This window comes from Desmodus rotundus, chromosome 8 (assembly GCF_022682495.2).
Source record: "Desmodus rotundus isolate HL8 chromosome 8, HLdesRot8A.1, whole genome shotgun sequence".
Classification (NCBI taxonomy): domain Eukaryota; kingdom Metazoa; phylum Chordata; class Mammalia; order Chiroptera; family Phyllostomidae; genus Desmodus; species Desmodus rotundus.
In genome coordinates, this window is record NC_071394.1 from 81,589,186 (window position 1) to 81,602,082 (window position 12,897).

A 12,897-nucleotide genomic window follows, 5' to 3' on the forward strand; every position below is an offset into this window, starting at 1 on the left:
AATAGGGACTAGACCAATAACCCATTTCTAAAACAATGCAATTAATTCCAGCACTTCTCTAAAAAAAAAAAAAAAAAAAAGCACTGAAAGCACATGGAGGAATCCTGTTCATATAAATCCCTCTTTATTGCATTCAAAGGCAGTTTTTCTTGAACTCCTAAAAAATATGCAATGACTGTTCAATCAGCAGAACAGAAAATTAAAGAATAAAATGAAGTAAAAACAAGTGTTTCTTATGGTGATTAAACATTCTACAGCACTGTTCCACCTTTACAGTGTGCTAGACAAGAAACTGTTTCTGTAAAGGGTGAGATAGTAAGTATTTAAGGCTTTGTGGGCTCTATGGTCCCTGTTGCAACTACTCAACCTAGTCTTTGTGGCACAGATGTAGCCAAACATGCTACGTAAGTGAATGGGTCAGGCTCTGTGAAATAAAACTTTATTTATCCACAGTGAAATTTGGATATAATTTTCATGTTTCATGGAATATTATTCTTTTCTCAATTTTTTCAGCCATTAAAAAATGTTTGGGGGGGATGTCACTCAGTGATCTCTAAAGTTCAGTATATTTTAGGAGATAAACTATTACATTAAAACAATCAGATACCATTAGTGTTAAAGCCAAAATACAAGGGATGAGCTCAGCAATGTCTTAAATACCATTGATTACTCTCGGCCTGTTATAAATTCTATAAATAATATTTTACATCCAAAGAATGAAGGCAAAGCATTTTGAATGCATCTGTTAAAATACACCCAGGGACACACAGCATCTTATTAATATTTGATTTTACCTAAATCATTTATGTCTCTGTCAGAGGTCATTTTACTTGTTTTATCTGAATAATTAAAAGCATAATTAGGACACTGTACAATCTGAAACATTAATCTCATTTTTCATTTCACAGTATTTCTCACTAGAGCACACAGCATGCTACATGCACGCACCCTGCTTCTGAAAGTGGCTTACACTTTCGTTTACCTATAAAATTGGAAAGAGAGAACTTTCCCAGCCATCCTGGAACAATCTTCTGATGACCACTGATAACAAAACTCTGTTTCTAAACAGGAGGCCCCAAGGGCAGTCACTTCAGAACACAGATGTGGTACGCATCCTGAGCTCAGGAGATGGACACACCTGGGTTGGATTCTAATTGTGCCGCAGAACAGTGGGGTGGTCTTGGGCAAGTTACCCCATTCCTCTGTGCCTCCCTGCTACTACTGTTCAAATAGTGCCTACCCGGCAATCACACCTGAAGGAAATCACATCTGACGGAAGTGGCACGTGGAAAGCATTAAAACAGTGACAGAAACAGCGTGTACATGCTCAATGGTGATTACTGTCAAACTCAGTTCTCGAGACATGGACAAAGTTAAAGGGCAGCAGAGAAGAGCGACCACACAGGCATCATGCTCCACTTTCAGATAGAATTCAATTTTAAAGCAATACTGTCTTTCCCACAGAAGAAAAAGTTTATTTTGCAGGGACAAAGCTGGGCAGGTGGAGTAGATCTTAAGTGTTTTGAGATCAGTAGAACACAAAGAAAAATGATTTTCCTTTTCTTGATTATTCTTATCCTTTGGTCACATCAAGGAAAATATTGTAAAATCTCAATTTGGTGCTAACATGCCTCCTTACTAGCTTGATACTTACTCATTTCCCCCTTTGACCCAAGAGTAAGTATATAATAACTTTGGTAAATTTGATATATTTTCATAAGTTATGGATTTTTTAACTTTTTAATTTTTTACATAAGTCTAACCACGTCATATAGAACAGATTTTCTCATTAGAATGTTGATAAAAAGTTTTATTTTAAAACCAATTTGTTTATTTAAAATAGAGTTGCCTTGGCTGGTGTGGCTCAGTGGATTGAGCACTGGACTGAGAACCAAAGGGTTGCTGGTTCGCTTCCCAGTCAGGGCACCTGCCTGGGTTGCAGGCCAGGTCCCCAGCGGGGGGCACTTGAGAGGCAACCATACATTAATGTTTCTCTTTCTGTTTCCCTCTAATAACAAGTAAGTAAATAAAATTAAGTGAGTCAATCAAAAAAAAACATTTAAGTTTTAAAACAATATCAGTACGAGTTAAATTTGGTAAGGTGACAAATGGGAAGGTAACAAGCAACACCTACCAACTGAGGAAAAAGGGGATAGGAAGAGGAGGAAGGGAAGGTATATGGGAGTGGACTTTCTAGTAGTAGGCCCTCCACCTGTTAAACTGCTAATAGGGATTGTGCTTGAATCAAAGCAGAATGAGGGAGGGATTGAAAAGAGCTGGGGCTTCAAATTCAGAGTTCCTGAACCAAGAGAATAAAGTCCGTATCTGTAGTCTGCACCCTGCTGATATAGAAAGTAAAAATCTGACCACGGTTGTGTGTGTGTGTTTGTGTATGTATGTGTGTAGAAAGAGAGAGAGACAGAGAGGGAGGGAGGGAGAGGTGGGGAGAGAGAGAGAGCGAGTACACGAGTGCTGGTCTCTAGATCCAGGGGGTCTGAATTTGAGTCTAGACTACCACTGTCCAGTTGTGGGAAAAGAACAGCACTCCTTGGTGCCTCAGGAAGGCACCAAGACTGTAAAACTGGAAAAACAAGAGCAACCTCACAAGTGTGTCATCAGACCACAGGGGTTGGCATAGGAAGACTGCTAGACAGTACTTCATACAAGACTATATAGCATGCAGACTGCATTTTATGTGTTGCTTTCAAAGGTTATTTTCCTAGGAGAAGAAGCCACGGCAGTCACAGATGCCCCGTGTCTAGGGCCCCCATCATGTGAAACTGCTGTGCACAGAGGCAGGAGCAGGTAGTCATACCTTGGAGAACAAACTCGTTTTCTCCTCAGCTCGAAGTGATGACTGAGGACAGGGCATTCATGGCATTCTTTGCAGGGCATCCACCAACTGTTTACAAATTAAACTCCACATGTCTTATGTAATGCTGAGCTAAACACATGTTCACAACAAAATCTGAGTAAAAAGCAGCAGGTACCAAAAGTTAAGTAAAATTGATGAGAGAGAAAATGAGCTGCTTAATACCTTACCGTCACTGCCCCCAACTAATTTTAACACTATAAGATGGGGGAAAACTACCATTATTGGATTTTAATGGTGGGACACCAGACCACCTGCAATACCAGTATCCATCAGAGGGATTCTCTGGGTCCCTGCTGAAAAGAGAAACACTTTGGCCTGGAAGTCAAGACACACGAGCTCTAGTCCAGCCTCCTACTAATTTCCTATAGGCACTGACCTTTATTTTTCAAATATATAACACGTAATTACTGGGGAATCAAAGATAAGTAAATCAGACACAGCTCCTGGCCTCATGGAGTATACGAATTCTGTCCTGAAGATATCCAGCCATGTAATATGAAAAGTAGAAACATTTATTGAAGAAGATACAAGAAACCTTGTACATAGAACAATGACGGCTCAGTCCCCTTCAAAGTCGGCACCTTGGGACTTCACACAGTTCTCCCAATCACCATCAGCTGCCCCAATGTATTTTCCTGAATCTCACTGATGGTCTAAAATCTCTTACCTTTCAAAGGGGATTTGAGTTTTAGGAAAAGTCAGAAGTCGCAGGGTGCCAAGTCTGGGCTGTACGGGGACCTGTGTCGCCTGGGTGATTTGTTGTTTTGCCAAAAAACTCTGCACGAGATGTGACCCATGAGCGGGCACATTGTCGTGATGATGCTGTCCACCACCAGGTGCCCATAGCTGTGGCCTTCTGAATCATCCAAATAGTTTCCATGGTGGAATGTTCAAGCTTAATGCAAAATTTGATGGAGATTCGTTGCTTTACTCACTGTCATCACATTGCATGTGATGGTCACACAGTACAGGTGCTCACACAATGGCGTCCACCATCCCCAACAACTAGCACAGCGACGTCATCATTATTCATGCATGTGCATTCCGGTCCACTCTCCACGGTTACCAGGTTACACTGATGTCGCACAACCTGTTATCATTATATTAATAATGGCTGGACTTTTTCTGGACAGACCTCATATATGTGGGAAGGACAGGCACCAGCAACTAAATCAACAACAGAAGCACACCTACAAGTGGGACAAGTGATAACAGCAGAGCTTCCAACCCCAGACAGGAGAAAGACTGCTGGAATCCCCTGAGGTGAATGTTAAAGGAGCCATACTGGGAGTGCTGACAAGAGGGGAGCAGAGCTGTGGGAGAGAAACTCATGCAAAGGCCCTGTGGTCAGGGGGGTAAGTATGCAGTGAGGGTAAACAGTGCCCAGAGAATAAACTAGTGTTAGAGAATGAGGCAGAGACAGTGAGTGGTCAGTCTACCTTTACCCCCAGGAGAAATGGTTGAGAAAAAATAACTTTGATATGGTAAACAGAGAGAGAGCAAGGGGAAAAAAAGAGGGAAAGGCAGACAGGCATGATTAGATTAGAAAATAAGAACAACATTCTGGCTACTAAGTGGAGCAGACCTGGGGGGAAAGCAGCACTGGCGAGGAAGTTCTTGCAGTCATCCAGAAGAGAGAAACTGTTGAGTTGGAACCCCTCAGACATCCAAGAAATGTCAAGTCATGAGATTATCCTGAGTCTTGGTGGACTCACCACTACACTGAACAAGATGAACAAAGTAGATTAGTTGACCCTTTAATCATGTGAGATATGGCAGATGGCAATCTAACAGAGGGTTCTGTGTTCCCCTGAAAAGAAAAATGGGCCTTAAAAATGATCCTCAAAATTTAAAATGTACACAGTCTATCTGTGTAATACAGCACTTGTCTCCCCATTATGAAAGTGGTAAATTACACTGCTATCCACCCAGAAACTAGTTTCTATCACGTGAACACAGGGCGGGGGTGGGGGGAGTCTGTGAGGATAAGACGAGAGAAATGAGCTTAGTGAACATGAAACAGGGCATGGAGTGTGTCTTGCCAAAAAGAGACGCAGTAAAATAATTTGCCTTGAATTCCAAGGTTCAGGCAAGACTGAACAGTAATAGGATGAAGGAACACTAAGAATCTGGGCGTTTGAAGTACGGAAATTTGAAAAGTGAAGAGCCAAAGCATGCCCCAAAAGAAGACGGATGTTTAAATTTTTCTTTTGGGCAGCCTTGCGCTAACTAGAGATGCCTCTGGGTATTGTAAAGTCAGAGTTGGGCATGCCCAATGTAAATGGTGCTGAATACCCAGATGTTTCCAAGCATCTGTCTATTTAATTCATAGCATACTTTTAATCAGAAAGCTTGGCAGCCTTTTTGTGAACAAAATGACTATTTTGTTAGTGACACAAACAAAACTCAGAGCTAAAAAGAACCATGAGCCAGGAATAAGGACCCCCAGCTAATCCAACTTCACTTCCCACATTTATACCTGTCAAGGATGATTCAAAATTGAGGGGGGGGGGGGCGGATCACAAAATAAAAATAATTTAATGGTTTGGTATCAAGAACATATACTCCAAGAACATATTCTTGGGGGCTCATTGTTCCCTTCACTAGCCCAGACCCTCGCATGTATCGGGGATAGAGAGTTTTTACTGAAATGAGAATATACTCGGGTTTTCACTATCAACATCAAAATCTGTAGTCCACAAACACAATAAATACAAACACTTTTACAAATTTGGTTCTCATCTGTGGTCAGCTATAAGGAAGGAAGACAGGAAGAAATGACAGAAAGGGGCCAAATCTAGGAGCAGAGGGTGATGGACAGAGACATGTCACGGGGGGGGGGGGGGGGCCAGGGCCGGGGGCAGGGAGGGGACACTCAAGCAGGAGACCTAAGAGGAAGGGCACGAGAATGAAACAGCGAAAAAGTGAAAACTCAGTGAGATACAAGGAGCAACACACATCTAATCCATCAACAGAACCAAAGAAGAAAGAGAAAGTCCAAATGGAAAGGTAAGACAAACACACCCACCAGTGAGTTTCAACCTTTCCCACCTTATGGCACACATAAACTAACTACTAAAATTATGAGGCACAGCAAAACTTATATCCTACTTTTTGCAAATCTGACAAAAAATATAGATATAATTTGGATTCATTCACACCAGACAACTATTGCTGTGTTAGCTGTTGTCTTTTTTTTTTTTTTTTTTTTTTTTAATTTCACAGTCTAAGGGAAAAGAGGTCAGTGCCCCTGACTAAATAGTCAGGTACTGCATGTTTTAAACATTCTTGCGGCACATCAGTTGAGCAGTCTGAGTGGAATAAAAAGAAAAAGTAAAATTCTTGCGGCACATTGGTTGAAAAATCACTGCCCTAGACTCTTCCTTACCAGCCTCAAGATTGCTAAAGGCTTTTCCATGTGTGTTACACTTGGGCAAGCGTGCTAGTACCAAGCAATCACATCCCGAATGAGGGCTAAGCATTCAAATCCATCAACTGGGGAGGATATCAAGCATCATGGAGATTGCTATTGAAAGCCCTGTAAGGTACGAGTAGCGGCCTTCAGGAGCTGAATCCCAGACTTACACCAGTTTCCCAGCAACCTTCAAGCAGAACGCTGACTCTTCAGCAGCAGCACAGAGGCCACTGCAAGCTTGAGCTATGAACAGAAGGGACCCACAGAACACAGCGTCTCTTAGGGTCAGACATTTGCCTGGCCCTTGGGGGAAGCCTTGCCCTGTGGGCAGGCAGAGTCACAGGGCCCAACACTCCTTTCCCAGGAGCAGCGGTCACATGCTCAACTGGGGAACAAGCACATAGAAACTCAGGTTGTTAAGACTTTGTGATTCTCTTTACACCAGCCAGCAATGACGTTGTTCTTCTCTTAGTCTGTGGGTTCTTAGGGTGCTACTGTACTATAAAATTCCAAGGGTCAGGAAAATAAAGTAATGTAACAGCCTCTTAAACCCTGTCTAAATTCTACGGACTCACAATATTCTGGGATGCGCTTCCTGACCTACTGATCCACACCTAGTTTCTGCACTGCTGACGTGCTTCTATTAATTTAAGCAACCATTTCTTGAATTCATCTAAGCCACACAACTGGCATAGTGGTATTTGTCCAATAAATGAGAATGCAGGCAAAGAAAAAATATTTAGTAAACAAAGTGGGAAAATGGGAGTAACATACATTATGACAAACGGATTTACTATTTGTTCTTGGTGAGGGATGATAGGTTAAAAAAAAAAAGTAGAAAAACCAAGTCTCAAAAGCCCTCAAATGGTTCAAATTTATAGGAGGTGTATTAGCATACATCAGAAGCACCATCTAAATCTTAAAATCTGATCATTTAGCTATAAGCTAATTCTAGAAACAGCAAGATTATCTTGAAATGTTCTTGATGAATGCATTATCTTTTCATTCCACAAAAATGAAAGGGAAATAACTTTAGATGAAATCGAATCAGAACTGGTACAATAGACAGTTATGGCTCCTCAGGAAGAAATACAGAGAAGCTATCTGTCTTGTAAAGCTATTTTAGACAACTTTTGAGAAGTGGGCTACGTATAACCAACTTGCTGTATTGATTATGCTGCATTGGACACACAGCACTCTCAGGGGTGAAGACGGATATGAGCACTAAAGCTGTTTTATGTGAAAGTTACTGTCTATATGTACTAAGCCGCTTTAAATATTAACTTTCTATATTCATATTTTAATATCCAAAAGATGGTCTATTTTACAGATAAGTGGCTTGTAAATTTTCACCAGAAAAAAAAAACAAATACTCCTTCCTGAATTTATTTTCTCAAAGTACAAGGTTCAAGAAAAGACTTTTGGAGAAGAAAAATGTGTTGCTTACAAATTAATGATTAACATTTCTTCCTCAACCAGGGAGGCAAATTAGATATTAAATGAATGACTGTAACAAAGACACACCATTTTAGTAATTAAACTTCTGACTTTTCTGATACTTGTAAATTCACATGCAGTTGTAAAAACAAATACAGAGAGGTCCTGTGTCCCCTTTATATAGTTTTTCCAAATCATAACATCTTACAAAACTACAATACAATAATAGGTGTGATTTTTTAAACTGATATTATCCAAGTTGCCTATCAATACAAAGCACTCTGGATATTCTCAACCCACACCTTCAGCTTGAACACAGCACCTTGCACTGTGTGTGTACCATTACTCAACTGACTTTATGTGATCAGTGCATATCAGGAAAAGCCACTGAATCTTCACTTCTCTAAAATACTTGAAAATTTATGAACTCACTTGGCACTTTAAAGATGACAAAATGAGAGAAGTTTCTAGGTTTGTGCTTATCAAATAAAAACTAAGAACGACACAGGTTGATTTCTGCAATATCATATACTTAAATCTTTCTAGAAAAAAAATTCCACATCCTTCTTTAAAATTGCCTAAAAATGTTTGCCACTTTAAAACACCACTCCTATAGAATCATCTTAAATTATTTATGAAATATTTGCCTATCTAGTATGATGTCACGAATGTCATAGTACTAATCACAGTTTGGGAACGATAATTTCTTTCTTCTCAGAGCTGTGCTTCTTCGGAAATTTGAGACTGTTCATATTTAAATAGCTGTGTCTAAAATCAAGCACAGGCACTCACATATACGCAACAAGTTGTGGATCACTGTAAGAAGTCAGCAGAGTGACAGGCTGATAATCAGCTTCTGGAAGACCAAGGTCATAAATCAACTTGCATTGAGTGAACCCTATACTCCTCTAAAACCTGTCATTGGAGATACCAAGCGGAAAGCTGTCACTGAAATGTGTTATCTCTGCAGAAGGCTGTCAAGCGTTGCAAGTCAAGTAGAAAACCATATCAGAGAGCCCAGTGAATTGCTTTTGGCAGGCTTCCGGGATGTGGCACTGAGGTGGCACTCAGCTCCAGGATCTGATTACACCCAGTGTGGCAAAGCTGCCATCCACCACATTCAGGAAGTCTGAGGAATAATACTCCCCTTACAGTCCTCCCAATGACACTCGTATTTGAAATACAAAGCGGACCACTGGTAGAAAAATTCTGAATTGTAACAATAAGCATGCATCTCCATTGGGAGAGTGAGGGGCTGGTAGTGAAAAGTTGTGCACAAATAACATAAAATTACATATATTTGTGTTGAATGGCTACTCAAATAGGTGAATCAAGTACAGGACTGGGTACCCTGCTGTAAAAGCACGAATGAGGACTGTTTATGGGGACATCATGAAAAGAGCCCAAAGCAAGGAGTCACTGTGCTGAATGAGTGGGAAGCAATTCTATGAAGAAATCGGGCCAACCCAAAGCAATCAACCATGAATAATCTCAGACAAATGCTGCTTTGGAGAAAGAAAATGGATCCCCAAAGTTGCACGTGCAGCCAGTTAGGTTAAAACAAAAGGCAACTCTGTGACCCAGGACATGAATAGGACCAAAGGGTTGACGGTGAAGTCATTTTAGCCTCGCAGGAGGGCTTCAGGCAGCCAAGGCTCCTAAAGGGTTTACAAAAAACAAAGGGATCATTGACAGAAAGGGGCAGGGGGTGGCGGTGAAGGCTGGGGAGGAATGCTTGTTTTACTGAGTTAGGAGAGTTCAAAAATAAAACACAAAAACTATCTTAAGGACCCACAGAAGCCCAGGTAGCACTAAGCAGAGATATATCGTAACATCCCAATGTTCATTTTCAGACCAGACAGTGGAGCACAGCAAAGCATTCACTGCTACTTCAACCTGTAACTAGTATAATAAGAAATATTAACAAAACAAAATCACAAGGAAGATAAGAATTTTATTTAAATTTGCACGGCACTGTCTGATATGGTAGCTGTTAGCCATGTCACTACTGGGCACTTAAAATGTGGGAATGCAATACTATTCAAAGGAATATACCGATTCAGTGTAGTACCTGTCAAAATCATAATGGAATTTTTCACAGAAGTAGTAAAAATAACACTAAAATTCCTAGAACCACAAATGATCCCAAATAGCCAAAATAATCCTGACAAAAAAGAGCAGAGCTGGAGGTATTACATTTCCTGATTTGAAACTATACTACAAAACTACAGTACACAAACAGTATGGTACTCACATAGGAACAGACACACAGACCAATGGAACAAAATCTAGAGCCCAGAAATAAACCCATGCATATACAGTCAACTAATATTTGACAAGGGAGCCAAAACTAGTCAATGTGGAAAAAATAGTTTCTTCAATAAATGCTGGTGAGAAAACGGGATATTCACATACAAAGAATAAAATTGGACTCCTACCTATACCACTCAAAAAATTAACATGTAATGGATTAAAGCCTTTGGGTAAAGTCTTAGTGTTGAGAGACTGGGTAAAAAAGACGAAGGGATTAAGAAGTACAAGTTGAGAGTTACAAAACAGTCACAAGGAAGTAAAGTTTAGCATAGGGATTATAGTCAATAATATTGTGATAACTAGGTATGATACCAGGTGGGTGCTAGACTCACTGGGACAAATTATTCGTAAATTATATAAACGTGTAACCACTATGTTATACGCCTGAAGCAAACATAAAACAATACTGAATGTAAATTGTAATTGAAAAAAATTTTTTAAAAAAGAAACAGATTAAGGCCTTAAATCTAAGGCCTGAAACTACAAAATTCAGAAAGAAAGAAAAAAATAGAGAAAAGACATTGGTCTCAGCAATGATAATTTGAAGATGACCCCAAAAGCACAAGCAACAAAAGCAAAAATAACAAGTTAGACACATCATACAAAAAGCTTTGCACAGCCAAAGAAACAATCAACAAAATAAAAGGCATAATGTTATATGTCAATTTTATTTTAAAAATCTGGAAAAAAATAAGTGAAGTGATCCCCCGCATAAAGATCTGAATGTGTATCTTCTCTGCTTTCAAAGATTGCAAATAGCTTAACAAAGGTGGGTGGAGGAAGGCATTATGTGCCTAGTAAAACTGAGGGAGTGAATTTAAATCTTACTTAATTTTAATTAATTAAAATTTAAATTTATATATCCACATATGGTGAGTGGCCACCATATTGGATATTGGACAGAACAGATTTTTGAAAGTTCATTCTATATACTTTACATATATTGACTCATTTCATTCTTACAACCCTATGAGCTTGAAAAATTTTATTATCCACATTTATCATATTTTTAAAATCTGAGACACAGAGTAGTTAAGGAATTTGCTGTAAATCACAGGCTATTAAGAGATATGGAAGCAAGAGATTGTTTCTGTAACTAAGAGATGATCCCAAAGCTCTCACCCAGTGATACATTCTCCTTATCTCTGTTCAGTAATGAAGGAGCAAGTCCTCGTTAAGGTAAATACAATGACATCCAGAAATACTTCATGTTGTTTGTGGACAAGTGAAGAAGACATAGCCTACCTGTTTTCCCTGTGTTTTTCATCCAGGTTTTGTTAGAAGACTCGTTGTCAAAGCCATCAAGTTGCAGCTCCTGGTACTCCTCACCAACACGAGCATGCTGGTCTACAATGTCTATAGGAGACTGGTGATGGCCCCCGCAGCTGACACTAGATGTCACCCAGTGCTCAGGCCCATAGGCACCTGTTAAGAAAAAACAATACTTCAATCTTCAGGGCTCAAGGGCCGGGGGTGGAACAAATAGGAAGTACAAAGTCAACCCATGCATCTCCCACAGTAGATTTTCCTACATGTCCCCACCCTAAAGAAGTCAGTGAACTGGAAACTATGAACCCAAGTCATTTGCTTGACAAGGTAAAAAGATTTCAGAAAAAATAAGTTACTTATTTGTCTTATTGATTTATAATCAAATACTTGCTAACTTTATCAGTAATTAGAGTAAAAGAGTTGAACAGAAAAGCTGTCAGAGTTTTCACGTTTTATTATTTTTATATTTTTAAAGTATATTTTGTTGATTATGCTATTACAGTTGTCCGATTTTTTACTCCCCTTTATTCCCTGCCGCCCTGCACCCCTCCTCTCTCCAGCATTCCTTCCCCTTAGGCCATACATGTAGTTCGTTGGTTTCTCCATTTCCTATACTATTCTTAAACTCCACCTGTCTATTTTGTACCTACCATTTATGTTCCTTATTCCCTGTACCTTTTCCCCCATTCTACCCCCTTCCCCTCCCCACTGAGAACCCTCCATATGATCTCCATTTCTGTGATTCTGTTCCTGTTCTAGCTGTTTGCATAGTTTGTTTCTTAGGTTCAGTTGTTGATAGTTGTGAGTTTGTTGTCATTTTACTGTTCATAGTTTTGATCTCATTCTTTTCCTTAGATAAATCCCGTTAACATTTCACATAATAAGGGTTTGGTGATGATGAACTCCTTAAACTTGACCTTATCTGGGAAGTGCTTTATCTGTCCTTCCATTCTAAACGACTGCTTTGCTGGACAGAGTAATCTTGGATGTAGGTCCTTGCCTTTCATGACTTTGAGTACTTCTTTCCAGCCCCTTCTTGCCAGTAAGTTTTCTTTTTAGAAATCAACTGATAGTCTTATGGGAACTCCTTGGTAGGTAACTGTCTCCTTTTCTATTGCTGCTCTTCAGATTCTCTCCTTTTCTTTCATCTTGGATAATTTACTTATGATATGTCTTGTTGTGTTCTTTCTTGGGTCTAACATCTTTGGGATTCTCTGAGCTTCCTCGACTTACATGTCTATTTCCTTTGCCAGATAGGGAAAGTTTTCCTTCATTATGTTTTCAAATAAGTTTTCAATTTCTTGCTCTCCCTCTTCTCCTTCTGGCACCCCTATGATTCAGATATTAGAATGTTCAAAGTTGTTCCATAGGTTCCTAAGTCTCTCCTCATGTTTTTGAATCCTTGTTTCTTCATTCTGTTCTAGTCGAATGTTTATTTATTCCTTCTGCTCCAAATCATTGATTTGAGTCCTGCTTTCCTTCCCTTCACCATTGGTTCCCTGTACGTTTTTCTTCATTTCATATTGTATAGCCTTCACTTCTACCTCTTTTTTTGTGGAAGTACTTAACCAATTCTATGAGCATCATG

At 39.7% G+C, this 12,897-nt stretch overlaps 1 protein-coding gene across 3 annotated transcripts in view; it reads right to left on the reverse strand.

Moving 5' to 3' along the window:
- Positions 1-12,897, reverse strand: part of PTPRG (protein tyrosine phosphatase receptor type G) — a 704,073-nt gene that overhangs the window by 282,426 nt on the left and 408,750 nt on the right. For all 3 annotated transcript variants that reach the window (XM_053930009.2, XM_053930010.2, XM_053930008.2), the window contains exon 3: positions 11,286-11,465. In XM_053930009.2, the coding sequence (XP_053785984.1) occupies positions 11,286-11,465 (180 nt within the window). The remainder of the gene's footprint in view (positions 1-11,285; positions 11,466-12,897) is intronic.